Source organism: Haliaeetus leucocephalus, unplaced genomic scaffold (assembly GCF_000737465.1).
Source record: "Haliaeetus leucocephalus isolate CR32 unplaced genomic scaffold, Haliaeetus_leucocephalus-4.0 Scaffold186, whole genome shotgun sequence".
NCBI classification, from domain to species: Eukaryota; Metazoa; Chordata; class Aves; order Accipitriformes; family Accipitridae; genus Haliaeetus; species Haliaeetus leucocephalus.
Genome location: NW_010972622.1, coordinates 434529 through 455170, shown reverse-complemented (window position 1 = coordinate 455170; position 20642 = coordinate 434529). Strand labels below are relative to the sequence as shown.

At 52.7% G+C, this 20642-nt stretch overlaps 1 protein-coding gene across 1 annotated transcript; it reads left to right on the top strand.

Moving 5' to 3' along the window:
- Positions 1–865: 865 nt before the first annotated feature.
- Positions 866–20032, top strand: VDR (vitamin D (1,25- dihydroxyvitamin D3) receptor). Its single transcript, XM_010565087.1, has 9 exons — positions 866–937; positions 2471–2621; positions 8451–8581; positions 16117–16301; positions 16512–16635; positions 17145–17316; positions 17842–17993; positions 19048–19164; positions 19305–20032. The coding sequence occupies exons 1-9, from the start codon at positions 874–876 to the stop codon at positions 19562–19564; spliced, it is 1356 nt and encodes a 451-aa protein (XP_010563389.1). The 5' UTR covers positions 866–873; the 3' UTR covers positions 19565–20032.
- Positions 20033–20642: the final 610 nt, after the last annotated feature.

The window sequence follows — 20642 nt, the reverse complement described above, 5'->3', positions numbered from 1 at the left end:
GTTTTGTGAGCTGACTGGCCGTGGGACACAGTTTGCATCCACAGCTCTCCTTGCTTTGGCCCTATGTTGTGGCACCTTCATCGCTGAGGGCTGTGAGTCTCTGCTGAACAGTGGAGCGACCCATGGGGACAAGCCAACTTACCACCCTGTTGCTAATACAGGTTAGCCAGGCCTTGAGAAGCTCAAGGAAGGCTAAGCACCTAAATAAAACCTTTTCCTAGCTCTGTCTCAACACTGTTAGCCTGGTGCCGGTGTGGTGCTTCTCATCCACGAGCAGAGCTGCTGGAAGAACAAAGAAAAGCTCCACATACTCAGTGCTGCGGTGATCCCATTGACTTTGAGCGTGCATGCTCTGTTGCAGGAGGACCCATGTTTATAGCAGCCATTCAGTTCTGCTTTATGCCATCCCATGCAAGCCAGTGGGTCTCACGCTGCTGCACGCTTGGCAGGCTGAATTGTGAAATTTAAATTTATAGGAAAATATTACTGAGGTTAAAGGAACGAGCTGAGCACCTCCTGCTGTCTTTCCTTCCTGTGCCCTTGCCCTCGCCGAGGGTGGCCGCTGCGTTCACCAGTGCGTTCCTCCGGCTCCCTTAGCAACCCGCCAGCGCACGGAGGGTGGCCGGGGTGTTGCGATATCTCCCCACGGTTCCGCGGTGAGGAGGTGGTGTGGGAACCAGACAAGTGGTACCCGAGCTGGCAGGCTATTTCAAGGTCACCCCACCCCGGGCATGGTGCTTACGTCTCGCCAAGGGGCTGGAGCGAGCCGGGACCAGGGCGTGCAGTCGGACACTCTCCTTTGACTCATCGACCTTGATGTTTTGAGCTGTCTCGGACTGTGTCCTGTCTGTCTTTTTAATTGCAGGTGGCTCCATGTCCCAGCTCCAGAGCTCCTGGGAAGTGCACCAGCAGAGCATGGCATATCTTCCAGATACAGGTAAGTGATAACCCTCCTCCGCACAGAGGATGTTGTCCTTGGGGTTGTGTCTGTCTTTTCCTGGGGGCTTTCTCCAAGCAGTATAGGTGACTAGGACTGTTGGCTGTGCTAAGTTTCAGGTGAAGTACAGGTGAGACCAAGATCAGAGAAAACTCCAAGCTCCTGGAGTTGCTTTGGGAGCTATACGTCCCCAGGTCCTCCAGGGACATTACTTGCTGGCCGAAGGGCCTTTGGGCTTTGTGTGCAAGCTCTGCAGAGCTGCTCTACCCTGGCAGGGGATCAAGAGGAGTCCAGGCTTTACTGGGATCAAGCAATAGCAGGCTGGTAGACTTAGAGTGAGACTTAAATTGTAGGGTTGTCCTCTTGCTTTTTTCTGAATTCACTTTTGCTCCAGACTCACTGTCTGGAGTTACTGAGTGACTGATAAAGAGTATTTTACACAGGACAATTCCAGCACCAGCTAAAAGCCTTTTGAAAACAGACTAGAGACAGTGCAGCATGCTGCAGCTATCTGCAGTGCCTCTTGAGAAAACATTTAGCCATACTTAAAACAAACAAACAAAAAAGGCTTGTTTGAAGCTCTTGAATCAACTTAAAATTTCTCATCCTGAGATGTGCAGAAGGGGTAACTCTGCCCTGTGTACGGGGAGACTGAGGCACGGGAGCTGCTGAGAACTCACAGGGTAAGCTGAGCTACAAACACAGCCTGTTCTACTGAGCTACTGGATGGTGCCATCTGAAACTGCAGTCTCAGTGTGGTCTTTACCAAGATTTTGCACTGTGAAAACTTCTAACCTTTATTTTCCCAGTGCTTTTAGATACTTGGTCTTTCTAATAGCAGACAGACTTCTACCAGTGGATATTGTAAGCCAGGGAAAGTCTATTAAAAGCTTCATTTTAATATTCATTTCAGCGATCTGCGTTGGGAGTACTATTTCCTCCCTCCCTTGTTTACATCCCTGTTGAAGATTTTTTTTTTAAAACAACGTTCACTTGACTTGTATTTGGGATTTTTCTCACTTACGGGAGCTGGCATGAGTGTGCTGGTGCCGCTTCCTGTCAGTGCACAAGGGAAATTCTGCACCAGCGTACGGGCGGCATGACCTCTTTCCCTGTGGTTTCACAGCATCGATCTGGGTGAATTCTGGTCCCTTCAAGGCTTTCTGAAAACAAATGCGAAGGAGTGAGAGGGAGAAAAACAATCTGGGTTTGGGGTGGGCTATAGGAGTTCTTCCACTGAAGCACAGCAAACTACTGTGAGCATGGTCTGTGCTGTGTTTAAGGTTGGGGTATGGGAAGGGGGCATCAGTCCTGGTTTTACTGGGTAGATGAGCAAATGTGTACGTTTACTAAAAACTGGCTAGAACCTGCTTTTTGGTGGTGTTGGTGCACAGAGCCAAAGGGAACAGAGAAGTTTCTCTTGCCAAACAGTGTTGAAGCCAAGGAAAAAGCCTTTTATTTGCATCCAATTTGCTCTTTGTAAAGCTGTGACAGCTTTACAAAATAAATACCTGGCTTTCTCTGCTCTCCCAGACATGGAGACCATGGCTGCTAGCACATCGCTTTCTGACCCAGCTGGCGAGTTTGACAGGAACGTGCCCCGTATCTGTGGTGTCTGTGGAGACAGAGCCACTGGCTTTCACTTCAATGCCATGACCTGTGAAGGCTGCAAGGGCTTCTTCAGGTGAGTGAGGGTCTTTGGGGAGGAGGAATCTTACCAGCAAGCCTGGAGGAGCAGGTGGTCTGATCAGCAGGGTGCTGCCTGGCTGCTCTTCCAGTTACCTGCATCCCTGCAAAGCTGGGCTGCAGACAGCCTTGCCAGACCTGTGCCTGCATTGCAGACAGCTGACATGCCTGCAAATCTTGATAATGGAGAGATCACAAACTATTTCCCTTCTTGTGGCTTGCTGTGGCACCCTGCTACTGGGAAATATGTTGTTTTCCCCTTAGCCAGAGACTTCCATCTGTCTGGGAGCCTTGCAGACCTCCACGTGCTGTATAGGCAGGGGTGTAAGAGGCTCTAGCACACTATGGATGGCACCTGGGAAAATACACCAGAAACTAGCCATCTTTGAAACTAAACTGGTATGATGGCCACAAACTTCTATTCTTTAAAGCAAGCTGCCTCTAATGTCTGCTCTGAAGCTCTGTGCACTTGTGTATGAGCATGGGGTCCTCTGCCCACCTGCTGGAGTGGGCACCAAGCTCTTTCCAAAATCAGGCAGTCTTTCAGTCACCACTCTGGCTCTTGGGGGTTTAAAGTAGCCGTAGGCTGTATATGCAGCTGTTTTGAGGCTTTTTTCCAGTGTCAGGTGGGAGTCTTGAGCGGTGTCAAGCTGACCCTCAGCAAGGCAGAAACAGCTCTGAAAGCTGCTGGGGTCTCTGAGTCTGGGGAGGTTTGTGGATATTTGTTAGCAGCTCGGTTTTACCCCTGTGTCTGTCAAGGCGATGCTCCCATACAGATGGTGCTGAACAATTCACGTGGGAGTTCAGATCGCTTGCACCAAGTGAGAGAATGACTAAGCGCTGGTGAAATGAAACAAGATAATGACTGGCAAGGGACTGGCTGGGAAAAGCCTTGCTTAAGTATTTTGCACTGTAATGAGATGGTGGCACAGGTGGCTGTGGGATTGCAAACACTGGAGTGCACAGCTTTACACCTTGAGCTGGGCTGTTACAGCAACCAGAGCTTGAACTTTCACAGCAAAGTCATAACTCCTCCTCTTGCAGGAATTTCAGGGCTAGATGGGGGTTTTCACATACCACAGTCTTGCAGTCTGTTTTTGAACAGGGCAGATTTGAAGCCTGGCCAACCTGAGCAACAACATTTTCCTCAATTACTACCACTAAATGAGTAATTCTCAGGTGCTCTCTTCTGCACTCTGGTCTGGTGTCCCTGACCTTACCATCCCCATTGTATGCAGAGGCAATGGTCTGGTTTTGACCTCTGAAATGGCCAGTGCTGCTTGACGAACCCTTCCTGGGTGTGATGTGGCTCTTGCACTAATGTTGTGAGCCCTGCTGCTGCACTTCCCCATCTCTATTGTCGCACTGTTGTAATCATGCAAGACGTACAACTGTGACAGTATTTCTGAACAGACATCTTAATGACATGAAAAGCTTTCATCTTCAGCTAGCCCTTCATGCCCCATATAAAGCCTTTATTTTCAATTTAAGGCTTTTACTACTTTTTTTGATCTTGCTTTCCAGGCACGCTCTCCCCAAGCTAGGTCTTGGTGTATTCCCTCTGGCTTACACAGGCTTGTTTACATGCCATTTTCCATCACTGAATTAATGCTTGCAGCTGCCACAGTGTCGAAGTGCCTTCTGCATTAAAATATAGCAGCACTGCCATGGAAGAGCCTGGACCCCTAAAACTCTCCTAGAAAAGCTGTGCATCCCTCTGCCAGCACCTTGGGTTTTATAACAGGCTGTGCTTGCGTGCACTTGCTGTTGTTCAACTTTTGCTGGTATCAGTTTAGAGTGGCTGATCACACTTACCTGGGACGTCAGACTCGCAGCCTTGGCTGGAAGGGGCTAAAAGGGGTTGAGTAGCTGTGAATATCGAACTGCAGCAGCAAAATCTTGGGAAGGTTTCACAGCTTTTGCTGAGTGTGCTCAGGCTGTAGACGTGACTTTGCCTCCTCTGTGGGCTGGACTGAGACTGGTTCCTGCGTACTCAGGACCTTGTGCACCGTCGCAGAGGGATGCGGCAAAGTGCAGCCTGAGCCTTGCCTCGCCGGGGTGACAGCAGAACTGCTGGAAGATCTCCAGGTGGATCTCACCTGCCTTGGGGATGTACTGTGTGACATGATTCCCCAGTGTGAAGTCCCCCAGGAGGTCCTGGGTTTAATGACTCTATAAATGGCATTAGGAGTTTATTGGCACCTCTGGGTGCTCAAACGTGTGTGTAACCTGCAGCACAAACAGACATGAGGCAACCTTTGGCCGCTGGCTTCAAAGTCTGCTGTTTAATAATGATGCCAACGGCAACAGTAGCCTTTTATTGAGCTCTACTGTTTGCTCAGGAGCTCTTAAAAAGCAGCTAAGCCAGAGTGATTTATTCTGCTGTGACTTGGCTGAAGCATCCGTGGATTCTCTAGTTTCTTCTACAGTCCTAGTTTTCCCCTGGTGCAATGACACTGGGCATTGATAGCAGAGCTGCTTGGAAAAAGGTTCTGGGTATTTCAAAACCTACAAAGTCCCCACCCATCCTGTCTGCATCACTGCATCCCCCACTCCTGTAATCCTTCCTCCCCAGTTCTTTGCCATGTTCTACATGAAACTTTTAAAATAAATCCATCCCCTCTTCCTCCTTCCCCAGGGGTCTCAAGATATTTCAAGGCAAAGTGCAGTTGTCTGGAGCGTTCCTGGGCTCAGAAGTGGGGGATGGAGCTGGCAGGATTTGGGGGAGAAAATGCAAACAGATGCAAAATGGGTGTCGGAGAGCTGCAGCTCCGCTCCTGCTGTTGACTTGACTGTTGGAGTACCGAGGGGCTTCCCTGGAGGGCTGTGTAGGTGTAATGGGGGAGAAACAGGGGATTATCCTACCCCAAGTGGTTTGTGATGGTTTTGAGAGGTGGTTCTGCTGCAGCCTGGGTGCCAAAATGACTCCTCGCCTATTAGCCTGGTGGTGGGTGACAGAAAGGCTGTGCCAGGAAGGCCACTGCGGGGTTTGGTTATGAGTAGCGTAGCTGTCAGGAAATGTTATCTCACAGGTTCTGCAAATGTGGGAGTTTTGTGTGTATTGAAAGCCCAGTTTGCTAATAAAAAAAACTCAGAAAGAGTTACTTTGAAGATCAGCCCTGTCTGGTAAAGGGGAAGGACAGAGCACAGCACTAATACCTGCCACATGATGCAGGTCTGGACCAGGCTTTGCCCTCCCTCTGGTGGGGGCTGTCAGGGCTGCTATTCACCATCTGGCTTTTAGGTAACTCCACATTTCTGATAACCTAAAAGCCATTTCATAGAGGCACTGGGGTTTGCTTTCTCCCCAGTGCACTAGGTAGGACTGTCAGGCATATATCTACCAAAAACCAAGCACAAAGCTCAACCTTTGCAGTCAGGGGGTGGTTAACGATCAGGTTTCCTGACTTGTGGAGCTGGAGTTAGGCAAATCGCAGTCCTCGCTGTGGCTGGAGTGCTCTCCAGATCTGTTGCATGAAATAAAGCCAGATGGGCATTTTCTGTCCTTGTGGGATGGGCACCCCGCAAGCACCGGTGAGCGATGGACATCACCCCTCCGTGCACAGCAGCCTGTCCTTTGCCATACTGCATTTGCAGGCAGTGAGTCATGTTGGAGAGCATCCCTGGGAATGCTGTCCCTATTTCTCCCACCAGGTACGGCCACCCCGACCTCGGAGCACATCACTCCCTGCTCGGCAAACCCCAGCTTCCCTTGCTGTGGCCGTGTTTACTCTCACCCGCGGGCTGGCTTTGCGCAGGGAGGGATCTCGTTATTTTTAACATTCGGCAGCCTGCCTGGGACACAGATCTTAAACGAGCCTTGAAATGGCTAGTTCTCGGGCTTTATAAAAATACACCGGAGCCAGACGGCGTGAGCTCCCAGTGTGGGACGGCCGGCTGCTCCTCTGTGCTGCTGGTGTAACTCGCGGCCCCTCGTAGCTGAGAGCCGTGGACCCTTGGGGCAGAGAAGTGGCTGCTTAGAAAAACCCTCTGTTGTGCCCAGCCACCCTGTATTCGAATAAACTGCAATTTTCATACCAAACCCGTAATGTTGGCTTGCCCTTGCACACAGGACATCTTTCCCTGCCCGAGGGCCTCGTGTTTCTCTGGCTTGTTTCTGCATTCCCCAGCCTTGCCGTGGGCTACGGGGGAAAAGGCGAGCCGCCTGCCTGCCCCAGATGCTCAAAAACAGAGGCGCTCACCGAAACTGGGAGATGTTGGGGTGTCTGGTTTCAAATCCTGATTTGCCCCTGAGCTGGGCCACATTTGTCCCCGTTTCTGGGACAGCAAAGGTCCTGCTGGTCTTGGGGGAAGGGGAAAACCCAAAGAAAAGCGACAAACTGAAAGCCGGCTGCTGGGTGAAACAGGAATTTCTTAGTGTAAGGCAGGTTGTGGAGGGCTCTGCCATCCGCCTCTCCTGTATTAATTTTCCTAAATGCATTTATTCATGTTAGGTGAAGGGAGAGTAAAGCCTCTTTGTTTACATCTCCCTTTCTAAAATAGCCTCTAATTGCATGCTACGTGCTGCTCGGGTCTGCAGCCCAAGAACATATTTTATATTTATACCCTATAAGCGCAGGCTTGGCGCCATTCCTGGGCTGGAGGGGCCCCCCTGCCATCGCCCTCTCAGCCTGCAGCCACCCAATTTGGTACATCCACATTGTTTGCCCGCAGAGCGCAGGGGTCGTGCACCATCAGCTCAGCATCGTGGAGGGATTTTATTGCTAGAAGAGCAACTCTTTCTAGCAGGAAACTCTCCATCCCAGTGCTGAAATACATCATTAACTTGGTGGCAGATTTCTTACTGTTGTACCTGAACTGTATCTCGGTTTTGCTTCTCTGCTCCATTTACGCCTCTGAACATCCTCACTTTGACTTTCCAGCCTGGAGGCGCCCTGGGTTTGGTTTACCTCCATTCAAAATCACCTCTTCATTTAAAGTGAGCAGCACCTTTAGAAATACTTGCAAATCCAGACATAAGCTTCACTGGCTGATGGCAGATCATTGAGTAACTTTCTCCAAAGCAAAGACTCGGCATCTCCGAATGCAGAGGAGAAACCGCCCTTAATGGACCAGCTCAGCTATGCCTGTAATGTGTCATTAGTGGAAATCGCGCAGGATGGCCCTGCAGAAAGGCGAGTTTTTGCTGGGAGCTCTGGCCTTGACCCTTTGTACTTGGAAGGTTTACAGTCCCGATTGCAACAGTGGATTAACGTGGCACGGTGTGGTTTTGGTGGAAGAGAGGGTTATTATGTTAAGTGTTGTTTCTCTTGTATCCTGCAGTGAGATTTCTTTCTCCTGCACACACAAACACGTGCTCCAGCCAGTTATTCTAGCAAAGCCAGGCTTTAAAGGCTGGTAAATATTTAATAACATGGGCTGCTTTGGTACATACCGGCCTCCATCCTGGTTTCTTTTGCTGCTGGTGGGGGTTTCTCTACAATCCTTCCACCCTTCTTTTGGCCTTCAAAATACCTGTTCAAAACCAGAAACCTACTTTACCTATGGTTGAACCCCTCAGCTGTGTCCTTGTAAGAAGTTCTCTTCCGTGCTGTCTAGCAATGCCCGAACCATTAAGATCAAACCTGTAGACGCAACCAACCAGGTACAGCCTCTCCAACTTAGTCTTCTCGAGCGACCCGCTGAGCTGAACAGTCAGGTCAGAAATGTTTCCAGCATCCTCTTAGCAATCCCTCTCCAGCAGTTTGCTGTCCAGAGAGCTGAATTTGTGCTTGCATCTCCTCCTGATGTTTGGAGCAGCCTCTTGCACAGTCAAAATGGTGTTGACTTGACCCAAGATGGGTTTTTTTTTCCATTTTTTTTCCAGGAGAAGCATGAAGAGGAAAGCGATGTTCACGTGCCCATTCAATGGTGACTGCAAAATCACCAAGGACAACCGGCGTCACTGCCAGGCGTGTCGGCTGAAGCGCTGCGTGGACATCGGCATGATGAAAGAGTGTGAGTATGCGGACACGCATCCCGTGGGGAACGGCCCGGCTTCATGCTGTGTTGTCCTTTTTCTTCTCAATTAATGTGTTGTGCAGAAGGCAAGGCATGCGAGAGTAAAGCCTGAAAGCCCTACGAGCATTCAAAGAGGATGCAAAGGGCAGGGGATATGGTGGGTAATGATTGAAAGGAGCTCATTTAATGATTGAGGCGGTTCCGGTGGTGGTTAGCAATCTGGAGAGTTGCTTTTATCAGAGCCAAGTTGCCTTTGCTGGCTCTTGGGGACATCAGCTTAGCCAGAGCATCCGGGCTGTTTCTGATTACCTCCCGGTTACACTGACTGAGTCCCGTCATGCCTGTGCAAAGTCATGGTCCTCTCCAACGCGTTTTTGCATGCTCCTTGCTGCATCCAAACGGGGAGAGTTGAATAAGCTTCCCTACAGTGACAGTAATTTCATCAACGTGGGACTGGCTTGCATTTTGCTCTGCCATACCTCTTGGGCTTTTTTTTTTTGGGCCCTTATGCTTGCAACTTAGGTCCGTCCATCCAGCCACGTGCACAGCAGAGAGTTAAGTAAATAGCAGAGGGAAGTAAAGTAGTTTTTAACCCAATCCAAACACACTAATGTTGTCCAAATATTTATTTTCTTCAACTATATTTATAGATAAGCAGCTTTTAAAAATAAAATCTGTTTGACACACTTCCTCCTACGTACACATGCTTTCCACATCCTAAGTCTTCAGGAGAAGGCTGGTGTTCGGGTAGTGTTCAAACCAAAATAACAGCCTTCTGCTAGGAGACATTGCAAACAGGACGTCATGTCGAATGATTGATGGACCTGAAAATTTGGAAAATGGAAGTGATGCTCATTTCCTTACGTGGTGAGCAGAGAGCAACCAGCATTCGATGTCACAGAGTGCCACCAAAGCACCCGGGTCCTCCAGAAAATCGGAACTTGTAGGTGTTTGCAGAAAAAAATGCCTAACTTTCCAATTGTCCCAAAGATTGAGCAGAACCCTGATGAAGAGAAGGCCCCTGGATCATCTTCTTTCAAACTACCAGCTGTGTCCCATGAAGAGGGAGAAAAAGACCATATAACACACCATGTGTACCCATGTTTTGGGTGAGCACGTGGACGTGTGAGCCCATGGTAGCCAGTCAGTGCGGTCCGTAGCCGTTGCTAATGAGGCAAATGTGTTGACTTGCACCAGTTAATTACCCAGGAAAGAGTGGAAAATTCAGTGACAGCAATGCGTGAGATGTTTGCACCCCGGCCAGGGCCAGGTCCCAGGGATGCATGTGCTCTCTGCAGGAGTTAACTTATAAGCGACCCTGTTAGCAAACTGTTACTGGATTAACAAAACCTAACCTAAGGAGACTAAAAATAGCCTTTCTGTGGACTTTGCTGATGGTTAAATGAAGGGGAACAAGGTGTGCTGCTGTTATTTTTAGGTCAAATCAGGGATCTTGAACCTCTTGAGGGGAGTTTGTGTCTTCCCCAGGCTGTCATTGAAGGCGATGAGGAGCCCCATGGGCAAGGCTGGGCAAGTTTGACCCCGCTGCCGACGGGATCTGAGTCCGAAGCAGAAATGAGAGTGTGATACAGAGGGGGAGGAAGAGGGCAAACCCCGGCAGACCTTGTCCCTGTGTTAATTTGGGGTCTGGTGAAGGCAGACCCTTCTCCATCCCTGGAGTGTGGGGTGGTTGTATGGTCTGGATGATTTTAGACATCATCTCCAGCCCAAAACACGCAGGGCTGAGACCAGTGGCAGCATGGCCATGCCAAGGGTCGCTTCCCAACGCATGGTCCATGTTTGGGTGCAGCCGAACCTGTGGACCAGGCGTTGTGGTGATGGGCTGGAGGAACCAGTGCTTGTGAGGGAGGCACAGAAAGGCGAAGGGATCATGCGAGTTCAAACTCGTACGGCGCAAAAGCCCTGAGCCACCGGCGCTCCCTGGGGAGCTGGGGACAACGTCAGGGTGGCCACTGTCCCCTGAGGAGGGACCAGAGAGGGGAGGAGGTGGCAGCTGGAGGGCAGCTGAGGTTACAGCCATAAGGCTGGAGCAGGATTTATAGCCTTGCCGCAACGCCTGGGTTTACCCCAAGTTGTCTGCAGCCAATGTTAACAAATATTTGTGGTTTTCCGCCCGTCTTATCTGTGCAGGGTAAAGCGCAGGGCAAGCTTGCGGGGCTGTGGGGTGTGTGATCGGCAGAGGAGAAATCCACCTCACAGCCCAAGCCATGGTGTTTGGGAACGCTCCTTTCACCACCCTCGGGAGCGGTTTCCCTTCGGATGGCTACAAGGAGGGCAGGTCTCCAACCTAGGGATGCCTCCGGCTACCCTGTCTGCTTGCTGCTGGTTTCTCCTAGGATGATGCTTAGCACTAACGTACTTTAAAGAGGGGCGAAGACTCTGTTGCTGGACTATCCTGCCTGCTTTGGCACTGGTTTGGGTGGCAAGGAAATGCTGAAGTTACTCCTTCTGCCCTGCAAAATTGCCTTTTGCCAACTGCCTGGAGCTCAAGAAGGGACGTTCGTCCCTCGGGGCCACGTTGGCCAAAGCACAGGGCGTTAGATGGACCTGGGCTCCGCAGCCACCCATAACCTTTGGGTGATTCACCTCTCTTAGTGTCTCTGCACCTTCTCCCCCAGCCTTTAACAGCTCTCCAGCGTTCACAGCGTATTCACACAGGGATGGGGGACAGGTTGTCTGTCCTGGACGGTCTAAAGGTGTGGCCACAAAACAGAAAGATAAATTATGCATCACCAAATCAAGCAGCTGGAGGGACCCACGGGCTCCCCGGGGCTGCAGCAATCTCATGGCACTGAATTCATCCTCTCCCTGCCACCTTATTTGCTGCCGGGGAGGTTTTTTGTGCTTGTCGTGGTGCCAGTCAGCTGGGAATCAGTGAGTCTCCTTGGGAGGGTCCCCACAGCTGGGGCGGTTTGTCCCTCTGCAGCTGGGTCCTTGGACATCAGAGAAGGTCGTTGCAGCTAATCACCCTCCCTGGTGCTGCAGCAAGGTCTGTAGTTTGCCTGGAGTCAGCACCCCATGGATCTTCTCTCCCCTTTTCCAAGGAAAAGGCTTGCTGGCATCTGGTTGTAGTCACAGCTGATGCTCAGCATCCTCACCACGAGACTCGATTTATGATCTCAGTGCTGAAAATCCCCAAAGAGGAGGAGAAAAAAAAACAAACCGTCATCTCGGAGCCAGGGAGAGGAGCAGAAACTGGAAGGAGATTGTGCGGGAGAGGGGAATTTCCCCGGTCGGTCAGGAGAGGAGAGGAGGTGCTGAGGGGAGCAGGCAGTGCGAGGGCAGCAGTAGCCAGCAGGGTTACGGTTGTTTAGGGTGGGACTGCGGGACAAGGGTGAGCAAGGAGGGAGGTGGCCTTTCCAGCTCTCCTCCGCTTCCCCGAATAGGCGGTGATACTCAGAGCAAAAAAAGTCCCAGCTGCCCCAAACATGGAATATGTTATTCCCCAGCTTGTGAGCTGCTGCACGGCAGCGTTGTGCAATGCCGGCCTCTGGGACCCATGCTGACACCAGAGACTGGCCGAGAGGCAAAGCAGGAGGACGAGAGGGAGGCGAGAGTCGTGGCCATCCAGGAAAACGTCACTTAGCGGCGGCCGGCATTCGCAGGCTGGCTGGGAAGCGTCTCCGCTCCCCACGGGCTTGAAGGACGCGCTATAAACATCCAGCGTCCTCTGTAATTAGAGTAGGCATGGAAGCCGGCAGGCGCTGAGCATCTGGAAAGCCCTTTCCGAAATCTGTGCAAGCATCGCTTCGGTTAGTCATGTCTCAGCTGTGTCGGAGGGACACAACCTCCTTGGCGGGGGGAAGAGCAGTAGCTGGGGGCCCTGCAGCTGCTGTTGCTGCTCTGATTTGCTCCAGCAAGGGTCTGGGACCTGCGATTTAAATCGCTGCTTCTTGCCTATTGCTGCAAGCTTTCCTCCTCTCTGGTTTCTGTGCAAACCCACGTGTTGTAGGAGATGCACACTACCCAGCCAGCCCATAGCATCCCATTACCCTCCCTCCAGCCATCGCAGTGTTTGAGTTCCTGTTGTGCAATCTGGTTTTTCTGTCTGTGTCACCCCTTGTCCCATCCCTGTCTCCGTCGGCTGTGCTGCCAATTACACCTGCAGGGATTTGGCCGCCTTTAGAAAGGCTCTGTCTTCCAGTGACAAAGGCATCCCGGGGTGGTGACAGCTGGGGTTTGGGGCAGGTCAGTGGGGCCGAAAGGTGCAGTTTTGGGAGAAGCAGCAGGGATGAATTAGGCTTCGCTCCCCAGTTTTAAAGGGTGCATCCTGGGTATTTACTGCATGAACTGGTGCAGAGTGATCCTGGGCATCCTTGGCAGCTAAGTGGGGTCACAACGCCCTGCAGGGCTGCTCAGGGGATGATTCCCAACGTTGATGCATGTGCCTTGTCCCTACAGCATATTAAACGGCTTCTTTTGCTGCTTGACCCTCATCTAGCCGTGAATCACCCTAAAGCTGCTCCTGCAAGGGGTGTTTCTGCAGCCCTCACCGCAGCCGCTGTCCCAGCAAGATCCCAAATACCACCCCACCGTGATGGCTGTGCCGGGCAGGCTGTCCCAGGGTGGGGGAACAACCAGGGGCCTTTTTGCACCCCCAGGGCTGGACAGTTGTCCCTGGCTCCAGCTGGGGCAGGCAGAAGCACCCACCATTCAAGCTTCAATGAAATGCTCAAACTCCATCCAGCGAACATGCTTCATGCTTGATATTTCCTAAACTTCATTTTTGCTTTATGTTTGGCTGCTCTTTCCTCGCCTGACAGAGCGAGTCTGCCTCCGTGCTGCTCCGTATCATCCTCCAGCACTTCCAAGCCCCTGGTTTTGGCTGGGGTTGCAGGGTTGTATCCTCACCCGGCCGGCTGCGTCCTCGTGTGCTACCCTCGGTGTCGGCCGTGGCCTTCCCTGCTGCCTTGTGGTGTCTCACAAAGAGGGCCAGCATCTGTCTGGAAGCGATGGCCAGATGTTATCTCAGCCTGTGCACGGACTTTGGGTCAGGGCAGCCCACAAACGCTCAGCCACGTCGTCGGTTGTGCCAGGAGTCTGTGGCTGGATGTCTCCAGCTCAGTGTTTGGAAAGAGATCAGAGCTGGGATGTCAAGTGGAAGGTGCAGGCATCAAGCCACTTCCCGGTCTTGTATTCCCCTTGGAGGCAGGCAGGGATGTGGTGGGCAACATCCATCCCCCTGTGAGTACAACTGAGGGTCAAATCCTTTTCCTCAGATCTTTATAAAGCAGGCAAGTCACCATGCTGGCACCCCTTGTCCACGTTACCCCCGGTCCTACCGAAAAGCCGTTCCTCCGGCACAGCCAAGCAAGGTGCGTTTCAGGTTTGCTGCTCCCCAGCATTACCAGGAATGATTTCACCAGAAACGCCGGGGGTGGTTCTCAATCCGCAGCACCGATGCCGGGCTGTGTTGTGGCTTGCACAAGTACCGCTGCGTCATGGCACTGGCCTTCGCAACACCAGACAAGCTGGAAGGGAATCACAATTCTCCTTTTATCTGATTTTTTTAAACACCTGCAGGGCTTCCTTTGGGTTTTAGTCTCCTGTAGGCTCCAGCAAGTCCTATCAGAGCATTAAACACCAAACCCAGGACCTGCTGCCGTCCCTTTCTGTCAACATTGCTGGCAGTTTGGCAATGGATGCGCAGCAATGTGCAGCACTGCCGAGCTTTGGTGCAGCCAGCAGCCCTGGGACATAGTGGGAAACTGGATCCTTTGTTGCATAGACCCTGTATAGGGAACTCTTGGCTGCCTCAGGCGATAGTACTGCGGGGAACAAACCTTGCCAGCATTTGCTCCCCCGCCAAAATGATGCTTTGGGAAATCCTCTTGGTTTTCAACTCCTACCAGCGTGAGAAATGCTGCTGCCTCACTGTTTCAAATCTGTTTGAGGGCTGGATTTCTTAAAGGTGGGTGGGAAATCCCAAGTTGATTTCCCTTGCAGTCTTGCCCTAACACAGAAACATCCTTTTCTTTCCGATCTGCTCTGCAGATGCTTCCTAATTTTGGATTGATTCACTTGCAGGATCTGAGATTTGCTCGGTGTAGACATCTGCAATAATCCCTTCTGAAGCCCCGATGCTTGGGACAGGTCATGCTGGCAAAGACTTTGCACACTATGGCCACAGCCCAAGCCCTTGACTCTTTGCCCCATCCTCATTCCCAGCCCCATGTGGCTCTTTCCTCACAGATGCTGCCCCATGTCTGAACAGTTTCCCTTCTTGCATGGAGTGCCCACATGGATCCAATGCTTTTGTAATAAGAACCAGGACGGGAGAAAGCAAAACCCTAATTTTTCTCCCCAAGCAGTCATGCTGTCCCCTGCAGAGCTGGCCATAATGTGCTGATCATTGGAGCGACCTTTCGGCCTGAGCCGGTTGTTCCTGTGCCTCTGAGATCTTCAAGTCCCCTCTGAGATTGTGCAAGTTTGAAAATGCATTGGAAAAATGCCGTCAGCTAAAGGTGGCAGAGGGGAGCAGGGGCTGCAAACAGTTCCTTGCCTCGAGCCCTGCGACCGTGGCTCCCACTGCCCTTCACCAAACTCTCGTCCCAAATTCCACCTTGACTCACCCAGCATCAAATCTCTGCAGCCCAAGGCAGGCAGAAAGCCACCTTGTCATCAGATAACGTGCTTGGGTTTTCTTTAATGACTGGTTAAAGGGCTAATAACATCTTGAGGAATGGGCATTGCTATTTTTAGGACCCGCCAGTGGAGTGTATTAATGAGTGCTTTTGTGAATGTGTGACTCTGTTACAAGGATGGGGGGGGTTGCTTCCCCAAGAGATCATTGCGGCTCCCTGTTGCTTTTCTTCTCTTTCAACCCTGTGAGGCTATTCAGGTTTTTAAGCTCTTTTTATAAAAGTAAGACTTGAGCCCAAATTGCCTGTGGATGCTCCCCTTCCCTCAATAAATGGGAGAAGCCTTGCATATTGATAGCCTTTGAGTCCAACCCTTGGCTGCTGCTGAAGGCTGTCACCCATAATACAAGCCGTAAACACCCACCCTGGGAGTGGGGTTATGTTTATATGTCCCATTAACTTAAAAATACTTGCGATGCTGCAGAAGCGTTGCTGGATACCCAGACTATTGCTGCTACAGCCGGACGAGGAGGCTGAGCGATGCCGCATTGGGCTCCCTCTGTTGTCAGGCACTGACAGCAGCGCTGGAGTGAGATGAACCCGCTGGCTTGAGTCTTGCAGGATCAAGATTTCTTTCACCTGACAGCACCGAGCAAACAGCAAGGTCGCAGTGCAGAGCAGACATATGGCAGCGCTGACGTGACCTTATTGCACCTGGTCCTTGCTTAACAGCACCCAAGTGGGCTATAAACTGTCCAGGTCTCGTAGCGGGAAGCCGTGACCCCACAGTCGAGGACAGGAGCAGGATGGGGTTGATGCGTGTTTAATAATTGATTAGCAAGGTGATGGGGACGCTGGCTGTAGCAGCCTGGGGTTGCTTCAGTCCCTGTTTCCCTGCAGCTCTTTCTGATGCTTTCCCTGTCCCTGCAGTCATCCTGACGGACGAGGAGGTTCAGAGGAAGCGTGAGATGATATTGAAGCGCAAGGAGGAGGAGGCACTCAAGGAGAGCCTGAAGCCCAAACTCTCGGAGGAGCAGCAGAAAGTCATTGACATCCTCCTTGAGGCTCATCGCAAAACCTATGACCCCACGTACGCTGACTTCACCAAGTTTCGGGTACGTCTGGGGCACGCAAACCCCAATTCCCGTGCACAGGACCAAGCATTTCCTGCCCAGATGCACCAAACCCATTTCATCCCACCACTTCTCATTAGAGAGGAGTTAAAAATCCCAGTGCAAAAACCTTGATGCTGTTGGCAGCAGGCGAACGCCTGCCACCAAATTGCTCTCCCAGCCCTGTTCCTCATGTCCTGCTCTCTCTTCCAGCCCCCCGTGAGAAGCAACCCCAGCAACAGGGGGGCAGCAAGGTCCTCCTCCATCCTCACCCAGGACTTGTCGTCGGAGGACTCCAGTGACCTTTTTGGCTCCGATGCCTTCAGCACGTTTCCAGGTACCTCGCTCGTCTCTCCATAGGTGAGGGGGGTAGAGGTGCAGCAGCTTCACCTCAGTCTGGCCATTCAGACCTTTGTTTTACCTCTTCTGGGGAGCTTATTTAACTGTAAGACCCTCCTGGGGCTGTTGCAAAGGCTTTTTGTGAGCAAAAAGTGTTAAGTGCTTGGCTGGATCATGGCCCTGCAGACCTCCGTGTCTGAGCCCTCCAGGATGGCCAAGAGGAGTGTGAACGTGGACGCTGCGCTGCGTCGTCACTGCTCTGGCTGCAGTTAGACTCGATCACAGCACAGGAGAGGAGTTAAAGGCCCCAGTGCAAAAAACTTTATGCTGTTGGCAGCCAGCAAATGACTGCTCTCAGCCCTGTTCCTCATGTCCTGCTGCCTAAATGCAATGCAAAGCCCTCCTGGCAGGATGGATGCCATTCCTGCTGCGGGCTGGCATCGTTCCCCTCACCCGTAATGTCTTGCCTACAACTGAGGTACCCTCTGACCATCTCCCTCTCTCCAGAGTCTGTGGAGCCCCAGATGTTTTCAAACCTGGTCCTCTCCGAGGAGAATGACGAGAGCTCCTCCATGAACATCGACCTCTCCCACCTCTCCATGCTCCCGCACTTGGCCGACCTGGTCAGCTACAGCATACAGAAGGTGATTGGCTTTGCCAAAATGATCCCAGGATTCAGGTGAGACGTTTGATCCCAGATCCGATGTCCATGGCGGTTTTCCACTCTCAGGAATCCCGTCCTATCCTTCACAGCCAGACCATTTTTCTCTGTTTCATCTTCACAGCTGTCCCTTGGGCTCTGTTCCCTTCCCAGGTCTGTTCCTACTTTCACGTTTTCTGTCTCTCCTCCTTCCTGGGGTTACTCCTCTCCTATCTACCTTGATTCACCTAGACTCTGTCAGCAAAATGCTTGAGCTCCTAAGCTGCTTGAGGCCATGTGAGCAGTCCCCATTCTGGTTTTTGAAGGACCTCAGGTCCTGTTTAACTCCACGCTCGTGCCCGGGGTGCTGGGTGGTGCCACTCAATAAAAGTAGCTGCAGAAATACCTGCTGCTTAATCACCAAGAAACCTGGGGTGAGGGAGAAGCTGGGGTGTCCCCAGCAAAGGGACTGGGTTACCGATGGAGAACCTGGCACATGGGTGGCAGGTTTCTGCTCCTTTGCTCACTGGACATGTCTCACATCACCCTTTTCCCCCTGCCCAGGGACCTGGCAGCAGAGGACCAGATTGTCCTGCTGAAATCCAGCGCCATCGAGGTGATCATGCTGCGCTCGAACCAGTCCTTCACCCTCGAGGACATGACGTGGACCTGCGGCAGCAATGACTTCAAGTACAGGATCAGCGATGTCACCCAAGGTAAAGGCTGCCAGACACTCTCCTGCTTGCTGTGGGCTAAGAATGTCATCCCAGCCTTAAACTCAGATGCAAAAATCCCAGACTGAGTAGTCAGCAAGCAGGGACGTGTTGCCAGGCGGCACGGCTGCGGTACACGGCAGCACCAGCACCTTGGTGGTGTCACGGCTGGGCTGAGACACCCGTCCCGGCATCAGCCGTGTTCTCTCATCTCCCGAGCCCTGCGCTGCGGGACACGTGTGCATGCCGCAGCCATGCCGGATGGCTGGAAAGAGCCGTTAACTCCTGAAGAAAAGCAAAGCCAGGGCATGGCTGTAGCTCAGAGCTGTCTTCAAGTCCTCTGCCGTGCATCAGGGGTTGAGTTCCGATTGCTCCGAGCTCCAGTGAGGGCTGGAAAGCTGCTGTGCCTTCTCACCGCTGCTGCTCTGCAGCCAGGAAGCCTTTCTGCTAGGAAAGGTGGTGAATCCTGCCCTAAAACTCCCCCACTTTTAGACTTGGGGACCAGCACAGAGAACAGGGTGCGCAGATGATACATATGGACCTTAAATCTCTCCCTGCGCTTGGAAGAGCCTTAGAGTAACCTGGGGTTGCCAAGATCCTTAGTGCAAGGGCAGAGATCCCCCAGCGCGATCCCAGGGAAACCAGGCAGAGCAAGGAGCGCGTGGGGACCAGGCGTGGGGCAGCTGGCACCCACGGAGCGCAGGAAAGAGAGCTGCTTGCAGGGAGGGCTCTGGGCACACCAGGTGGGGTTTGTGATGCTTGTGCAGGACACAGTGCAGTGTGGAAGTGGTGATAAGGAGGCAAAACATTTGTAGGTTAATTGTCTTTGTGGATTTCAAAAGCAAAATCTGCTCCATGATCTCCTGCTTCAGAGAAACTACTAGGGAGAAAAGTACAATTAAAAACCAACATGCTTTAAGCTATATCGAAAGTCCTCTTCCACTGTCCCGGCTCTCTGCTGTGCTGAAAGAGGAGCTGCCGAGCTCCACGCTTGTCCCTCAGCTGTGGGAGATCTTGTTCCAGAACAGGCTGTGCTAAAGGTCCTTTCTCTTCCCAGCCGGCCACAGCATGGACCTGCTTGAGCCGCTCGTGAAATTCCAGGTTGGCTTGAAGAAGCTGAACCTTCACGAAGAAGAGCACGTGCTCCTCATGGCCATCTGCATCCTGTCCCCAGGTGAGAGCACACTCATGCTGCAGGGTCGCTAACCTGCCAGGTTTTGGCTGTGTCCCCAAAAATTCACCCTTCCCTGCCTCTCTATTGAGGCCAGCTGGGAAAAGGGAAGGGAGTCACCCTGCACCCGTGGTGTTTCTTAGATCGCCCAGGCGTGCAGGACACCTCGCTGGTGGAATCCCTCCAGGATCGTCTCTCGGAGATCCTCCAGACCTACATCCGCTGCAGGCACCCTCCTCCCGGCAGCCGCCTGCTCTACGCCAAGATGATCCAGAAGCTGGCTGACCTACGGAGCCTGAACGAGGAGCACTCCAAGCAGTACCGCTGCCTCTCCTTCCAGCCCGAGCACAGCATGCAGCTCACGCCGCTGGTGCTCGAGGTCTTCGGCAACGAGATCTCCTGACTCCGGCCGTGGGGCTGAGCACCCACCAGTAAAGGGATAAGTCAGCCTGGCTTCCCCGAGGCAGCGAGCGGAGAGACGTGACGCTGGGCAGGAGTTTTGTACATAGACGGTTTGGTTTCACACTACTGGAGGTCCTGCTTTGTCTTCTCATCCACGGCGGCCAAGGTTTGCTCGCTGCGGAGCAGTGACAGACCCAGATCCGTGTGGTTTCCCCCCAGTCCGTGAGCAGCCTTTCTGCTTCCCTGCCATCTGCGAGAGCTGACTTATCCCTTTATGGATGCTTTTGAGGCTGGGCTGCCTCGAATCACTTCTTTCTTGACCCGAAAAACTGGGCTGCTTGGAAGGAGAAGCGCTGGGGTGTTTTGGCGTGGGGAGGCGGACTCACGGCGTTGCTGAACCCTCAGCAATGTCCTCTGCTCCCCTCCTAAAATCTGCAGCGCTCAATCCCCCCCTTTCAAAAAGGGAGACGCCGACTGAATTGCACACCCCGAAGCCCTGCCGGGAAATGCCGTGGGCCGTGTTCCCACGCGCGTGACCAGCTAAAACCACTCCGTGAGCCCCTGCGAGACTGGGACCAGACCAGAGACGTCCATGTCAGCCCGAGAGTGGACATTTGTCCTCGGCCCTCAAAGGAAACAGCCGGACGAGCTGTAATTTGCGTTCCCGACACTACTGCCTGGCTTTGGGGGAGCAGGGTTATCTCGAGGTGACACCATGCTCTCGGAGCTGAACCCCTTTTCCTGCGGTTCTCGGGCACGACCCCCGCAACCCGTGACGGCGTCGCGGTAACGACCGCCGTCCCAGTTCGGCTTCGGCACCTTGCGGCGTCCCGTGCCACGCTGGAACCGGGTGCCGGAGGCTGCTCGGTGCCACCGTCCCCGCTCGGTGCCGGCGGAGCAGCCCCCCCGGGGAGGGGGGGGGTCCTGGGTGTGTGTGTCCCCCAGCCCCACTCTGGGCCCTGCACCGTGTCTGGGAAGGGGCCCAGCTCGCTGCCGGGTGCTGCTCCTCCTCGCAAATAAACTCTTGCTTGGGAACGGCGCCTGGGCTCGTTTTTTTTTTTTTTGGGGGGGGGGGGGGG